The sequence below is a fragment of the Chanos chanos genome, chromosome 16 (genome assembly GCF_902362185.1).
Source record: "Chanos chanos chromosome 16, fChaCha1.1, whole genome shotgun sequence".
Taxonomy (NCBI): domain Eukaryota; kingdom Metazoa; phylum Chordata; class Actinopteri; order Gonorynchiformes; family Chanidae; genus Chanos; species Chanos chanos.
This window is the reverse complement of record NC_044510.1, coordinates 14,061,614-14,076,613: the sequence shown is the minus strand read 5'-3', so window position 1 is coordinate 14,076,613 and position 15,000 is coordinate 14,061,614. Positions and strand designations below refer to the sequence as shown.

The window sequence follows — 15,000 nt, the reverse complement described above, 5'->3', positions numbered from 1 at the left end:
CGTTGCAGGTGAGAAGCCGTACCGGTGCAGCTGGGAGGGTTGTGACTGGCGCTTCGCCCGCTCCGACGAGCTGACGCGACACTACCGCAAACACACGGGCGCCAAGCCCTTCAAATGTTTGGCCTGCAGCCGCTGTTTCTCCAGGTCGGACCACTTGGCACTGCATATGAAACGCCATCAAAACTGAAACAAAAGACTTCTCTTTTCATCCTGGTTTTTTGTTTTTGTTTTTTGTTTTTTTTACAGTTTGTTAATAGCTATATTTCACTGTTTATCTTTAACGATCAAAAATTGTCCTCACACACAAATGTGCTGCCAACTTCACCGCAATATCTATGGGTGGAGCGAGATTGTTATGAGGAGGGTTATACAATTCTCTCGATATTATTAGACAACACCAGTAGTTTCATGTGTGTTTGTGTGAATGTATATATGTATGTACTTTTTTTTTTTTTCCTCGTCTGAAACCTGAAAAAAGAATGTATTAGAATTTATACTTGACTTGACCTCTTGACCTTCCACGTTTCATGTAAACCTTTTAAATGGATTTTTTTGTTTTGTAGCACACTGTTGAGATGATAGGGGGAAAAGGACAGATAATAATAATAATATTTAAGTCACTGTCCAGTAACTGTCAGAAAACCAGACAGTAAAACTGGAACCTCCCAGTCTAAAAGTTAGAGCTTTAGCTTCAAGTTTAATGGGCGTTGAGGCCAGAGGAAAAAAAAAAAAAGATATTTATTGTGGATTTTTTTTTTTTTTTTTGGTTGTGAACTTTTCCATAACCATGTTTTTAGCCTTTTGCAGAAGAGTTGTACAGTTGGCTTTGAGACACGCTTGTGTGTTGTTGTTTTTTTTTTTTTTTTACTGTTCTGTGTCCATGGATACGAAACTCGTTACGAGGACTGTTAAGTTTGCAGGAGCAGGACGATGCTAGTTTTATCATAAGACTCGTGGTTTTATTACATATTCATTATGAAACATTGAAAAGGTTATTTGAATAGTAAATAATTTGATTGGTTTACATTATATTTAAGAAAATAGTCATACTGTGTATTGAATATGATATTATCCAATCAGATGTATAGTGTTTTATTGAGTAACATACAATGTTAAATGAATGTAGTAATTAATCCATTCCTCGCTAGTAAAGTTTACCTTCATTTTCAAAAGATATTTTCATGTATTGGGAAAAAAAAAAAAAAAGAAGTTATCACGATCATCTTAAGACCACATGTGTGCCAAATCTGTAATTAGAGTAAAAAAAATAACTGTACTTTATGTGAAATACATTCATTTGTTGGTGTATCAGAATTTGATGACACGTTTCCCTCCAAAACACATTTACTGGTTTTGCTTTCGACACGCTGTCAGAGCATTTTAGTTTTTTGTTTTGTTTTGTTTTGTTTTGTTTTGGTGCGTCCTCGACGAAGACAGTGACTTTCTACAGGTCCTCTGTGTGACTTCTTCTCATTGGCCAGAATTGACCCCATTGACTTAACAGCAGCTTGTACTAAAAGTACAGGACATCTGACCTGCACCACCCCATCCACGACCCCCAACCCACACACACACGCACACGCGCACACACACACACGCACACACCATCTGACAAGCCATTACGGCATGGAGTCTGTCTTCCCGTGTAGGCCTCAGGCGCTTGGGTCATGTCCCCAGCTGTCTGCTGGACCCGGCGAGGCCTTTTTCTAATGAGCACTTCCCCCCACGCAAAGGTAACGAAATATCGAAAAGTTCTCTGCGCCTGTGTACATTTCCTTCATTTCTGGAGGGAACTCTGATGAACAGATACAAAATATTGTATATATTGTAGTGTTTGTTTGTTTGTTTGTTTGTTTGGAAAGAAGACCAAGTTGTAAATATTTTTTTTTTTTTTTGGTTTTTCTCTGTTATTGATTTTTGTTGTTGCTGTTGTTGTTATTTGTTTGTTTGTTTGTTTGTTTTTATTATGAACAAAAAGGGATTTTGTTAATGAGGGTGAATTGTAGAAATGCTTTCAGATTTTATACCTCTGTTATAGCAAGTATGACAGACCAAAAAAAAAAATCAGTTGAAATTTTTATGTACAACTTTTTTTATCATCTTGTTTGACTTCAAAGATCGCGAAAATAAATTCAGAAATCACAATATTTTCTATATATACACACATTTGTATTCATATTTCTGTATATTATTTATTTATGAAGGATAACAAACACGCACATGCACACGTGCGCGCACACACACACGCGCACGCGCACACACACACACTCGTTCCTCAGCTGTACTGAAATTCAAATTTAGATCGTGATCTCAATGCGAATCATTGCTGGTACGTTGTTTTTGATAATAGAAATATTACTTTGTTTGCTTGATTACAGTATTAAACAGTCGCTTTTGAACTTTTCATGTGGAAACGGAGCAGGCTTTCCTTACGTGTTTGACAGCTCTTTCCGAGGGACGACATATTCACGCGGTCAGGCCTGTGTACACGCTGTGGATTCAACTATTCTGTAATATTAATACAGTCTTATGATCGTGTGCCAGTAACCTAATGAAAAACAGAAGGAGAAGGAGAAGAAACAGAAAATAAGTGAGGCATTAAAGGAAGGGATTGATTAGTCTTTTGTGAAAACGAGCTTCGAGTTAATGATTGTCTTGACCTTGACTGATCGACCAGCCCGCATTGTTCCCGTGACAAAGCCCGAATAATTCTCCTCTTCTGTCTGACAGGGAGTTCGAATCACTTTGCTTCGTCTTAAAAAGAAGCCCAGATTTAAAAATAGCTTTTTTACAGGGCAAACAACAATATAATATACACAAAAGTCAAATCGCTCCACCTTCTGAATGCCAGAATTAGGCGGACACACCCATGTGAACTGGCTGCAGCGGTATTCTACCTGTTCATGCATGTGAACATCACATTTTGAAGATTACTACAATCTCATACACAAAGGCTGACAGGAAAAAAAAAAAAAAGAAAAGAAAAAAAAAAAAGAGAGAGAAAACAACAGCAAACGGTGAAGGAGAGAATAAAAAGAAGGAGGGGCTGAGCTTTACCTTATGCCGAAGATGATAATTGCTATGTCTGCCAATGTCGTTTACAGCTGAGATCAACCACACAATTATAAAGAGGATTACCGCAGAGAGGGGGGGGGGGGGGAAACGCCTACATTATTACAATGATACAGTATGTGCAAAACCATGCGAAAACATACCACACATTCTAGAGTGTTTGTGAACACTTCAGCTCTGCCATATACGCAGGACGACTTCCGGAATAAAGGAAACACCAACGCATCGCTCCTGAAGGGGGCGACCGCGGTGCAACAAACTGCAGCCCCCACCCCCTCAGCCCCACCCCTACCCCAACCCCACCCCCCCAGCTCCAGTGCAGCCTGAAATTGGATTCTGGACGTGTGTGGAAGTCTGAAGGAGGGATGCAACATCACTCTTCCGGGGAAACGTTTTATTATTCCGTGTTTGGCTGAGCGTTGGAGGGATAACTACTTACTTTGACACCAATCCAGAATCTTCCATGGTCGCTCAATGGGGTTGAGCTGCGGTGACTCAAGATGGCCACGGAATACGGTTTTACATTGTTCTTATTCTCACCAGACCGTTCAGTGACCCTGTGGATGGGGGCGGGGCTTGGGGGGGGGGGGGGCGGCCATCCTGGAGGAGACCACTCCCATCAGGATAGAGATGCTTTACCATTGGACGAGGGCGATCTGTTCTGAATGGCTTTCTTGGTGTTTATTTTACCCTTCTAAGGCGTTGAATACTTCTAAACCATTCCAGGAAGATACCTGCTTATCTCCCAGACCTGGCGTTCTCTGTCTGCACGTGCTCTGAATCATTTGTCTAACCCGCTCTCTTTCATTCTGAGTGGATGAATGGACACTGTGGTATAGGAGCGCTCTCGGTCAAACCGCGGCTCACCTCAGCTGACGCCCCCCCCCCCCCCCCCCCCCGTCCCTCCCTCTGTGCTAAAAATCACACACTAGTCACTGGGCCTTTACCAACATCAGCACGCTGAGTCATCCTCATCTCTGAATGTGCTGCTGAACATGTCCCTGCAGTCTCCCCCCTGTGTCCAAGGCCTTCTGGAGACGCAGTACGAGTCCAGAAAAACGGGACCTGTCTGATAACGCAGGCCTGCCCGGCCGTTTATTTTTGTCCTACATAAAATGAGCCATTAGCAGATTTTGATTGCTTAATTTCCGCAGGGAACCACACCTGTGTGGCAAGCACCTGTTTTCAACAGACTGTGAATCCGTCTTTTCATTTACACACTTACCGTATTTTGGCGGTTACCCGCGTGACACTGTCAGACTCAGATACACTGGTTCCCATGTCAAGGACAATGTTGCTGGAGTCTGAAACAATTGTTCCTCAATGTTGGACCTGGGACATGGGTTTTGAAGGAGAAGAAGAAGAAGAAGAAGAAGAAGAAGAAGAAGGAGGAGGAGGAGGAAGAGGAGGAGGAGGAGGAAGAGGAGGAGGAGGAGGAGGAGAAGGATGAGAAAAATAAACAAATAAACAAAGAAAATTAACCAGCGGCTTGTTCCTTAGAATCGTATGATTGTAAGAATCCAGTCAAAACTTGCCCAGCTCACAGATGTCGGCTATTTACAAAAAAAAGTCTTGATCATCTCGATTATGGGGCAGACAAATAGAAACTCACTGGGCAGACAACACAACACAACCAAAGTGAACATGGAGTGATACTTGTTTTTTTTTAAGGTGGCTGGCAGACATGGCAGACAAGTACGTTCATTTGGAGGACATTTGAAGGACGTTACAGAAATTCCTCATACAAACTTCAAAATAACTGTATAAACCTTGTGTCGGTTAAGATGGTTCTAGAAAATCCAATATTATTCACAACAGCGGAAAGAAAGGGCTATTTGTGGAAAAAAGAGGAACTTCAGGATAGGACCAGAAAAGTCTTCAAGTGAATGTTGAATGGGGCAAATATCGTGCTGTCTGAACAAGGGTTTCTGACTCCTGCTCCTGCAGGCCACGAGATATTAAATCTCTCACTGATCTAATACATCTGATTGGCCAATGCTATTGATATGTTTGATTGGCTGATGAGTTGCTCAAGTGTGTTTGAGCCGGGAGCTAAAACTCTGCACAGCTGTGGAGCCTCAAAGTACAGGATTAGAAAACGCACATCTCACACTACACCGTACGGAGACTAAGATGGAAAGGGTTGTTAACAGAACATCACCTGTTAGGTTAACGAGAAAACATCCACACTAAAATGACAGACAAACGTAAAAAAAAAAAACATTGCTCGCAGGTTCTTTGGCTTCAAAAGAAGTGCACTATATTATTCCGTCATAGGTCTATGTACTTTCAGTTGACTTGTTCTTTCGAAACTGCGTCATCGTCTGTGTTAATCATTCTCCCGCGGGCTGAACGGTCAACGCTGTAAACTGTTTCGTCGTTAATTACATCTTTTCCCAATTGAACAATACGATTTCAGGAACAAACCCGGACCCGAAAAGAAACAAGGAAAAAAAAAAAGTGTCCAGGATCACGCAACAAGGCTGTTACTCAGATACAATGAGATGAGTGTTCGAGAATTTACGGCCTTGTCATCAAATATTTGAATAATATTGCTCTCCTTGTGGAATCTCAACTGGAGGATAATTACATTTAAGAACCGCCTTAACTTACCGCAGGAGCCCAAGTCACACTCCTCAGCAAACCAGTAGCCTAGCTGGACAAGTGGATTAATCTAATATATATATAAATGACCGGTTTAAATACTAACAATACGGAGTAAAGTAACGTCTGCAGGGATTACATAAGGGGTAATAATTGTTATCATGTTGTACAATCAGAGAATAAGGGGTGGGGTTGTTTGAATATTGTTATATGCAGTAGGCGATTTGTAGAAGGATGAGGGGGAAGCCATCCCTCTTGTTAACCTGCCATCCCCCTATATAGCCTACTCTATAGAGTACTGTCAGTCACCATTGGACCATCCCCCCTGTTAAAAAATAACAAATCGCCTACGGATTATATGTGACCCAATTTAGAGTCATAAATTTAGTCGTGTTTGTGTGTCTCTGTTATTATTTTCGATGCCACACATTTCCGTGGAAAGGATTTCAAGGCAATAGCTATCAGGAATAAGGGCCAAGTTGAGTGAGGGCTGTAAGGCGGGGCAGAGTACACGCGGAGTCGTCTGGGACGTTGAGGTCAAACTGCTACACGTGTTCAGATTGTTATGAGTCACTGATGTGAATTATAATTGCGGACTTGCGGGGCGGAAGGATTTGGCAGGATTCGTATTAGATTCAGATCAACAGTAACGGACACGTTTAGAGTTAAACTTTCAGTGACAGGTTGGTAGTGTGCTGGGCGTCAGGTAAAATGACCGCTGTCACGCAAAAACACGCTAAGTGGTGAGTAATAAGTTTGAACCGACTTAGTGTCAAACACACACACACACACACACACACAGGTTCTGGGCCCAAGGGGAAAAATCTTCATTAGTCTAAAATCAAATTCAGGCATAACATACAACCCAGACCAATATTTTAAGGCTATTTGTGACAGTCATACATTTCAGGTGTGGCACACTTAACCTGGGGGCTAATGTAGCCTAAATACAAACAACGTTCTGCTCTGGTCCAAGGTTTGCTCACAAGTCAAAAGGCATCAATAAAGGCGTGTGTTTAAAGAGCAGTGATTATTGAAAAACCCAATTATAATTAATGATTTGTAATTATATGGGAATTAAATTATTATAAACTAAACCTTTTGTGCACTGCGATGCAAGTTTTGAACGCTGCACTTGCAATACAAATACAGGCACAATGTACACCTTGCAATGTCTGGACATGTATAGGACTGAAGAATCGGGCTTATATGTGAATAAGTTTAAGTTGTAGCCTAATCAAAAAAAGATGTAAAACACACTTTCCACACTACCATTACAACTGCTGAATATCGTATTTAGGTCCACGCGACTGCCGGAAAAGAACTGTTAGATCCTCGTACACTGACTGCGTTCCATATAACCATACCATGATACCAAGGAACGGACCATAACGCAAGGTAGCGTCGTGATACAGTCTTAGATATAATTATCTAAGAGCGCCCTCATGTGGATGTGACAGTGAACTGCGGCTCTTGTTCGACAACGGCGTTTTAAAGCTTGAATTCACGGTTTCCTGACTCGGCGTTCTGTGACTCCTGTGCATATGAAGACCACTGCTGCTGTTCAAAAATTGTAGTAACACACAAAATATATTACCATTACCTTATAAAGCAATATTTCACAATTCCTCCTTGCTTTAATATAGACTTTCTCCTAATTCGGTTACACACGTTATTTGCCAGAACCCCTTTTATCCACAAAACAGGTCAGAGATATATTTTAGCTTATCCTGTCTGCTTTAAATCGAAGGTAACCTTGTACTTGGATTTTTATAAATTATTATGTCATTTGTTAATGCAAATCTCACGGGACATGACAAGCCATTGACCGACACATAAACCAGAACTCAGTGCGTCTGCTCCAGACGTGTTTCAAACTGTCGAGAATACGTCCCTGTCCTGAAATAGCCTATATCAGTTTCTGGAAAGTTCATACACTGAAGATTTGGATTCTGGAAAGGGCAATACGCTATCATTTTGTTTAACGCGAACATTAATACCAAAGTTATGTTTCCGCACACAACTCACATTAAAGTTTTCCCAACGAGATCGTCAAACTGTGAAAACTGTTCCGAAAAAAAACCCCGCCAAAATGCACCAAAAACATTTTATTCTATAAAAGGAGAAGGGTAATCACAACTGTACATAGGAAACAGACTTTCAACACCATTTCTCACAGTATCAAAAAGCTCGCGCGTTCCCCACCGATCTTTACACATTTGTTCTGTACAAATACAAAAAAAGGAAAAAAAAAAAGCAAAACAAAAAAAGAAAAAGAAAAGAAAAATAACATTAATTACTTGTTTTTATTATAATGATAACTGCATTGCACTGAGTAATAATAGTACTGGCCCATGAGTTACTGCATTCAATATAAAATACCTATACTTTATTTTTTTTTCTCCATAAGATTTTTTTTTTGATATATGATAAGTAAAAGCACACATACACTCATACAAGAAGTCCCAAACTCGTAATCCAAAACATTAGGTTGCACTTCCGTTTTTGTTTTTTTCTGATGTCAGCCACAGTGGAAAACATTTTGCACGTCACAGTTTTCAAATCACGTGAGAGCACTTTGACGCATTGTGTAACTGCGGGGATTGGGGTCTCTAAAAATCTAAAATCCAAGTCCAGAATGCTGCCCCCCCCCCACCCCGATAATCAGAGGGTGATTTTTTTTCCCCCACGTGGGAAAGAGGTGTTATCAAAGTGTGTGTGGGGGGGATCAGCAGGATTTTGGTGCTCGTGTACTGAATTGGGGAAATTCTGGGTTAGGAGGACGTCCCCTAACAAATCTTTAAAAAAAAAAGTTTTACGTAATGAGTTCTCGTCTACAGGTGATGCGCAGGCATTCTCTGTAGTCCACAGAGCAATGAGGCGAGTCACCCCCATAAATTATAAGATACTTATTCAAGGACTCGTCAGTACTGACATGTGACGATAATTCCACCTTCACTTTGTCCTCGATCTACGTCAGGTTTCAGCGCGTGGACTTTCATTGAGGTTTCGGCAATAGTCAAGGGGAGGTTGCTCGCTTCGCACTAGGCTATTTTTTTTTAAATCGTTATTATTTAAAAAAAATTCTTACGGATTATCAACGCTTATAAGCCCAGTTCGTTAGGGAACCAACACACCGACATGCTCACCAATTTCACAAAGAAAAATACACAAAGGAAAAAAAAGCTACTTTCCATGCAACACAGGTGTACAACACATAAGGAAACTGAACTCACGAAATAAAACCTTTTTTTCGTTTTCGTTTTTTTTTTAAAGAACACGTTTCATTGAACCAACGAAGGGTGAAAGAAATAAGAATATTTCACATTGTCTAGTCAGTGTTAAAAATAGAAATCCACCCGTTACGTTTATTTTCTGAACTTCTTGATTATATACAATATGTACATTTTTTTCATTTAATTATTTGTAATTGTCCGTATGTCTATGAACAGTTTTTGTCAAAAAAAAGGATCGCGTTCATATGCATATTCTCTTCTACAAATATGTGCTTAGTAACATTTTAGAGTTGAAGCAAGAAGATGATAGAAAAAATTTGAAGTTTGCATTGCTCTCTGGATCGCACAGCGTGCCATGGTAAGATGCCATGCGCTCAACTCTAAAGAGGCTGGAGTAGAACAAGCGTACTTTATAGCTTCTTGGAAAGGCAGGACTTTTTGCGCACTTCACTGGATGCTAGCGACTGAAATTTCGCGACCATGGCTATGAGCGCTAGCGAGAAGAGGGCGGTAAGCACGTGCGTCCAGACACGCTCTGTGAGGCCCCCGAAACTGTGCTAAGCTTTGTAAAAATGCACCGACTTTCAAAGGGAAAAAAAAACAGGAAAACAAGTCAGCAGCGTCTAGGGTTAAATCTGAGTATTTTGCATAATCAAGTGAACCCAGGTCAGGAGCTAAAACGGTTAGTTTTAAGACATGAACATCGTTGCTCTAGGTGCAAATGTGGATTTTTCTAGGCGCCTCACTTTTTTTTCTTAAGGGGCCCAAACACTGAGCCCTGAGGAACTCCGAAAAAACCAGAATGTGCAAAACTTAGGATCTGCACATTGACTTCAATTAAGGCTCTGATGGGCTCCAAGTAACAATATGTGCTTCGAATACACACTTTATTGTTAAAACTCTGATTATGTCCTCATTACAAACACAAGCACACATACACACACACACACACACCCAGACAAGTGTACACACACACACACACACAAACACACACGCTCACAGACTTACTGAGCTTCCCCATTCCCTGCGAGTATCACGTTTAAAATATTAAACATTGTAATTTTTTCACAGCCTAATATCAACCTTATAAAAAAAAAGTGAAGAAAAACAAAAAGGAAAACATCCATTTGAGGACGTTGATCCTGTAAAAAGCCAATTGGCAAAAAAAAAAGGAGACTTAAAGGCTTACTGGGGGAAAAGACAGGAATAAGGTAAAACGACTGGAATACTGTTACTGAGCGAAAAGCATTTTTTTTGTGGTTGTTTTTTTTTTTGAGGGAAATATGCCCACTTTGTGATTGAGACAATAAAGCAAACAAAAGAATTTACGAAAAAAAAGGAAAAAAATTCACAGTCTTGTAGCTCCCTGTCTCGACCTCTGGTGTGTTTTTTTTTTTTTTTTTTGGGATGGGTAGTTAAATAAGATGGGATTTATAAAAAAAAACAAAAAAACAAAAAACACAGCACCGCCTCTCCCACGGTTTGTTCTAGAAAGGACAGCGAGAGAGTGAGTACACAACGTAACGCATCTTCAGCTGTCTTTTCTCGTGGAAAAACAAACAAATAAACAAACAAACACACACTTGACAGTAACATTCGGCCGCGCACTAAATACCGATAAAAACACACAGAGAGCTCATGCATACAAATGTCGGACGACAGAAAGTAAGTTCCGGAGAAATGAGAACAAAAACAATGCAATCGTTACATGGTCACAAGGCAGCTGAAGACACATCTCCAAACTGTCCTCTCAATATGAATCCTTAAGATCTCTTTCTTTCTCTCCTCTCTCTCTTCCTCTTGACTTTCTCTAGCTTTTTTTTTCTTTTTTTAAGAATCACAAGACGAGCCTCTCCCGACCCCCGGCGCTTGTTTCAGCGCCGTCGTGGATCAGCCCGTCACTCGGTCTCACTGTCGGATCCTCTGAGTTACGAGTTTTCGGGCGGGCGAGAGGGCACTGAGTTCAGGTCAGCTGTGGACGGGCGTGCGGTGGGATTCAGTAAGCGTGAAATAGGACAGGTGGGGGCGTATGCTGACCGCAGAAAGTGAGAGAGAGAGAGAGAGAGAGAGAAACCCAAGGCCTGACCATCTCCTCTCTGTCTAACATTCCACCAGCGTTCAGATTGGCAGAAAAGGCGATGCTGAGTTTGGGGGTGGGGTGGGGGGGGGGGTGTTGGGGCATCACAGTCCATCCCCCTTTTTGGGTTCATCTGAGTCTCCTGAGGGAGGGACGGGGCGAAGGGGTAGTTTGGGGGGGTGGCGGGAGTGAGGTGGACGGGGGAGGCGAGGGGGGGTGGGGGGTGGGGTTTCACATCATGACGTGACGGCGCCTGTGCAGGGCGAGGTGGTCGGAGCGGGAGAAACTGCGGTCGCAGTCGGTGCAGCGGAAAGGCTTGATGCCCGTGTGCTTGCGGAAATGTCGCGTCAGCTCGTCGGAGCGGGCAAAGCGCCAGGTACAGCCCTCCCAAGTACAGTGGTATGGCTTCTCTCCTGCCGCCAACGAAGAGAGAGAGAAGAGAGAGAAAGAGAAAGGGAGAGAGAGAGAGAGACAATCATAACCTAGATTCACGTACTGAGTTTGCAACTGACGGTAAATATGACGTGTGGGCCAGTGCCCTTTACATCTGAAAACAGTAACAGTAAACCTGACCACCAGGTGCGTGTTTACAGCCTAGGCCTGATTAGATAAAGTAGTTCATTGTTACACTGTTAACACTGTTAACACAACCTTCTTCCTACAGAGTTGCTCGGAAGAAAGTTCCGGGTTCTTGATCACGCTGGTTGCATTTCTGAGTATTGCTCTACATCCACTTACTGACAAAATGAACCAGTTCATCGCCCAATTGTGACGGGAAACAAAACACAAACAACTTGTTATACATATATATATATATATATATATATATATATATATATATATATATGTGTGTGTGTGTGTGTGTGTGTGTGTGTGTATGTATATATATATATATATATATATACACACACATAATTTTGTAGGAGTGTTTTAAAGTTACACCTGTGTGGATTCTACTTATTTTAAAATCTCCTCACTGTAAAGTTTCTAAAGGTGGAGATGGATGCTATATCTGTGTGTGTTCTACTAGTTTTGTAAATCTCAGTATTTTTACACTTTGAAGCGTTTTTTTTTTTCGGGGGGGGGGGGGGGGGGGGGGCTCAGTGTGTGTACCTGTGTGTATTCTGCGATGGGCTTTGAGATGCGAGCTCTTGGTGTAGACTTTGTTACAGCCGTCGTAGTCGCACATGTGAACGCGTCTCCTCTTCATGTCCGGCGAGTCAGGGTCAGCAGGAATATCCACATCAGTGCTTATACTGCAACCAGAGACAGAGACAGAATGAGAGAGAGAGAAAGCTGTCGTTGGTATGGGGCGTGTCCTGCACCACGACGCCAAACGGGAAAACTGTTACAGATTAACCCGGGCTTAGCGAAAACCCTCTGCCTCTACGTGAACCGACATGACCCGTGGTTATCTATTAGCGCCTATAAAAACCACAGCGACGGGGACATGCGTGAGCCAGACGTCGCGCGCCTTTCTGTCATCTCAGCCACTGATCCTGGGTCAGTTCTGAATGCGTGTTTAGGGGAGAGACTAGGAGAGCTAAAGCAGATTGTGATTCTGAACTGAACTGAGTTCAGATTCACCGCAGGACAGTCCAACACTGTGTGTGCCCGAAACAGAGTTTAAGATCAAGCATGCCAGGGGAAGAAACCAATTACGATCATTCAGAAACAAAACTGTTTTCAGGGAGCAGCTTATAATGTTTTTTTACGACTGGATTCTTACTCAGCTGTTTTGAAATGTTACCCCTGTCTTTTTTTGGGGGGGGTTTGAGTTTTTTTTTTTCTTTTTAATTAAGGGATCAGTCGCTTTGATTTTTCTCTGCTCACCTCTCTGTGTTGATTTACTGTGGTTAGTTCAACCCACAAGATGACAAGATGATTAAGGTAAAAAAAGAAAAAGAAAAACAGTTGTGGTTTACTGTGCTCTAAGGCTTTGTTGTTTGTTTGTTCCAAACCAAGCAGAGAGAGGCTGCCTGCTGTAAAGGGCATGTCAAGATGCTCCGCAGTAAAGGCCATCACAGGGAAGGGAAGTACACACACACACAAACACACACGCTCACACACACACACACTCACACATACACGCTCACACACTCACACATACACGCTCACACACTCACACATACACGCTCACACACACACACACGCTCACACACACACATACACACACGCGTGCGTGCGCACACACATACACGCACACACACACATACACGGACGGACAGACGCACGCACGCACGCACACATGCACGCACGTGCACACACACAGGCATGCATGCATACTTTCTCCCACACACTGTCTCACACACACACACACACGCACATGCACACACAGGCATGCATGCATACACAAGCACTGTTTCACCCACACACTGTCTCACACACCCACGCTATATATATTGACATACGTATATATCTATCTACCTATATATACATACACACATAAACACACACACACACACCCAGATCCATATGTTGCATTGTGAGTCTGCCTTAAGGCAAGCTCACCTACACAGCAGGATGTGTCTGTTGTAAGTTAACGTTAAAGGTAACGCATCCTCCTGAACCTGGGCTAGCATGTGCGTCGGCAGCGTGCATGACCGTGCATGTTCCACACCTACACGCTCCAAAAGTCAAAAAACATGTTGGACTCAAGCACACATACAGCAAAAAAACAACAGAAAAACCAAAAAAAAAAAAAAAACTCCGCAGACATTGTGGAAGGAAATCCGACTAGCTTACGCCAGGCACAGGTTCTGCTTTAGAATACATTTTGTTGGAGCGGTAGAATTTCAAATTGATTTGATTTAAACGTAGTCGGAACTGGTCGTCGATGCTGATGACACAGAAATTCCCCCCGAGTCCTGAGGAGGCAGGATTCTCGGTGTTTTTCCCCGTAATTATTCAGATGCCTTTCCGTGAGTCATCTGTGCCTTTTCATCCAAACTGACCGGGTCATGGACCGGACAGACAAGCCTGAAACAAACATACCCCTTTTCCACTGCCGCGGTGCCGGTGCCGGTGCCTAATCGAGCACCGGGGCCGTGCTTTTCCACTGAAAAAATACTGGTGCCGGTGCCAAAGAGCTGGCACTGGCATGGCACTGCAGAATTGCTGGTCTAAAAAGTTGGAACTGCTGACGTCAGTGGCTATGCAAATGAGAACCATGCGAGAATCAATCAGTTCAGCGTGTAATGTGTTTGGTACGAGACGTTCTCTAGAGAGGCGGGAGTAACAAAAAAAGTCTGACCAAGATGGCAGTAGGCTAAAGGCTACATGTGCCATGAAAATATGTATACGATTAAAAGATGTATGGGCAACAATTTGTAGTTTACATGTTACATGAATGCAGTCGGACCCAGAGCAGTAGAAAACACTCTCTCTCTCGGCTCTGGCTGGTGCAAATAGACCACTGCAGACCTTCATTTAAACACTTATTTAAACTTTTGAGCTAGGTGACAGACTTACTAGTTTCATGAATTTCGCCCCCAGAGCAAAACGTTTTTAGGGCAAAATTCGCGAGGTGTTTCACTGTGTGGAAGTCTAGTGTAAAAGTAAATTTATAAAAGGCAATTTTTACGATTTTTTTCCCCACGGAAATTACCCAAACGTTCGCTACTTAGCGTTCAGATCCCAAACCTGTGGAAACACAGGCAGGTTCTCAAAAGGCACCAAGGCAGCACGGGCTCGGCACCGGCACCGGCACCGGCACCGTCCTAGTGGAAAAAAGCTAAACGATTATTCTGTCTTCAGACAGAGACGCTCTGTTGGGTGATATCTTGGGTGAAACTACTCTATTCGGAAACACACGACGAGCTCCCAACAGATTATAACTATCAACAGTTAGGCCCAGATCCAGTCTTGGAGGGCCTGGAAGTCTTACTGGTTTTCATATCAAACAAACCACTATGGCCTCTGATTGGCTGAAGAGTACACTCATCTCTTTTCCCAGGTTGGAAAAAAAAAATTCAAGCTTGTCATTGTGAAGTAAGGGGAAAAGCTAGCGGT

At 42.5% G+C, this 15,000-nt stretch overlaps 2 protein-coding genes across 4 annotated transcripts in view; one reads left to right on the top strand and one right to left on the bottom strand.

Moving 5' to 3' along the window:
• klf5l (Kruppel like factor 5 like) overlaps nt 1-187 on the top strand; it is a 10,642-nt gene extending 10,455 nt beyond the window's left edge. The window contains exon 4 of the mRNA XM_030793195.1: nt 9-187. Coding sequence (XP_030649055.1) covers nt 9-187 — 179 coding nt within the window. The remainder of the gene's footprint in view (nt 1-8) is intronic.
• Nucleotides 188-10,354: 10,167 nt separating this feature from the next.
• Nucleotides 10,355-15,000, bottom strand: part of klf8 (Kruppel like factor 8) — a 30,073-nt gene continuing 25,427 nt past the window's right edge. For all 3 annotated transcript variants that reach the window (XM_030793198.1, XM_030793196.1, XM_030793197.1), the window contains exons 5-6: nt 12,103-12,245; nt 10,355-11,402 (exon numbers count right to left, since the gene is read on the bottom strand). In XM_030793198.1, the coding sequence (XP_030649058.1) occupies nt 11,221-11,402; nt 12,103-12,245 (325 nt within the window). In that variant the 3' untranslated portion in view covers nt 10,355-11,220. The remainder of the gene's footprint in view (nt 11,403-12,102; nt 12,246-15,000) is intronic.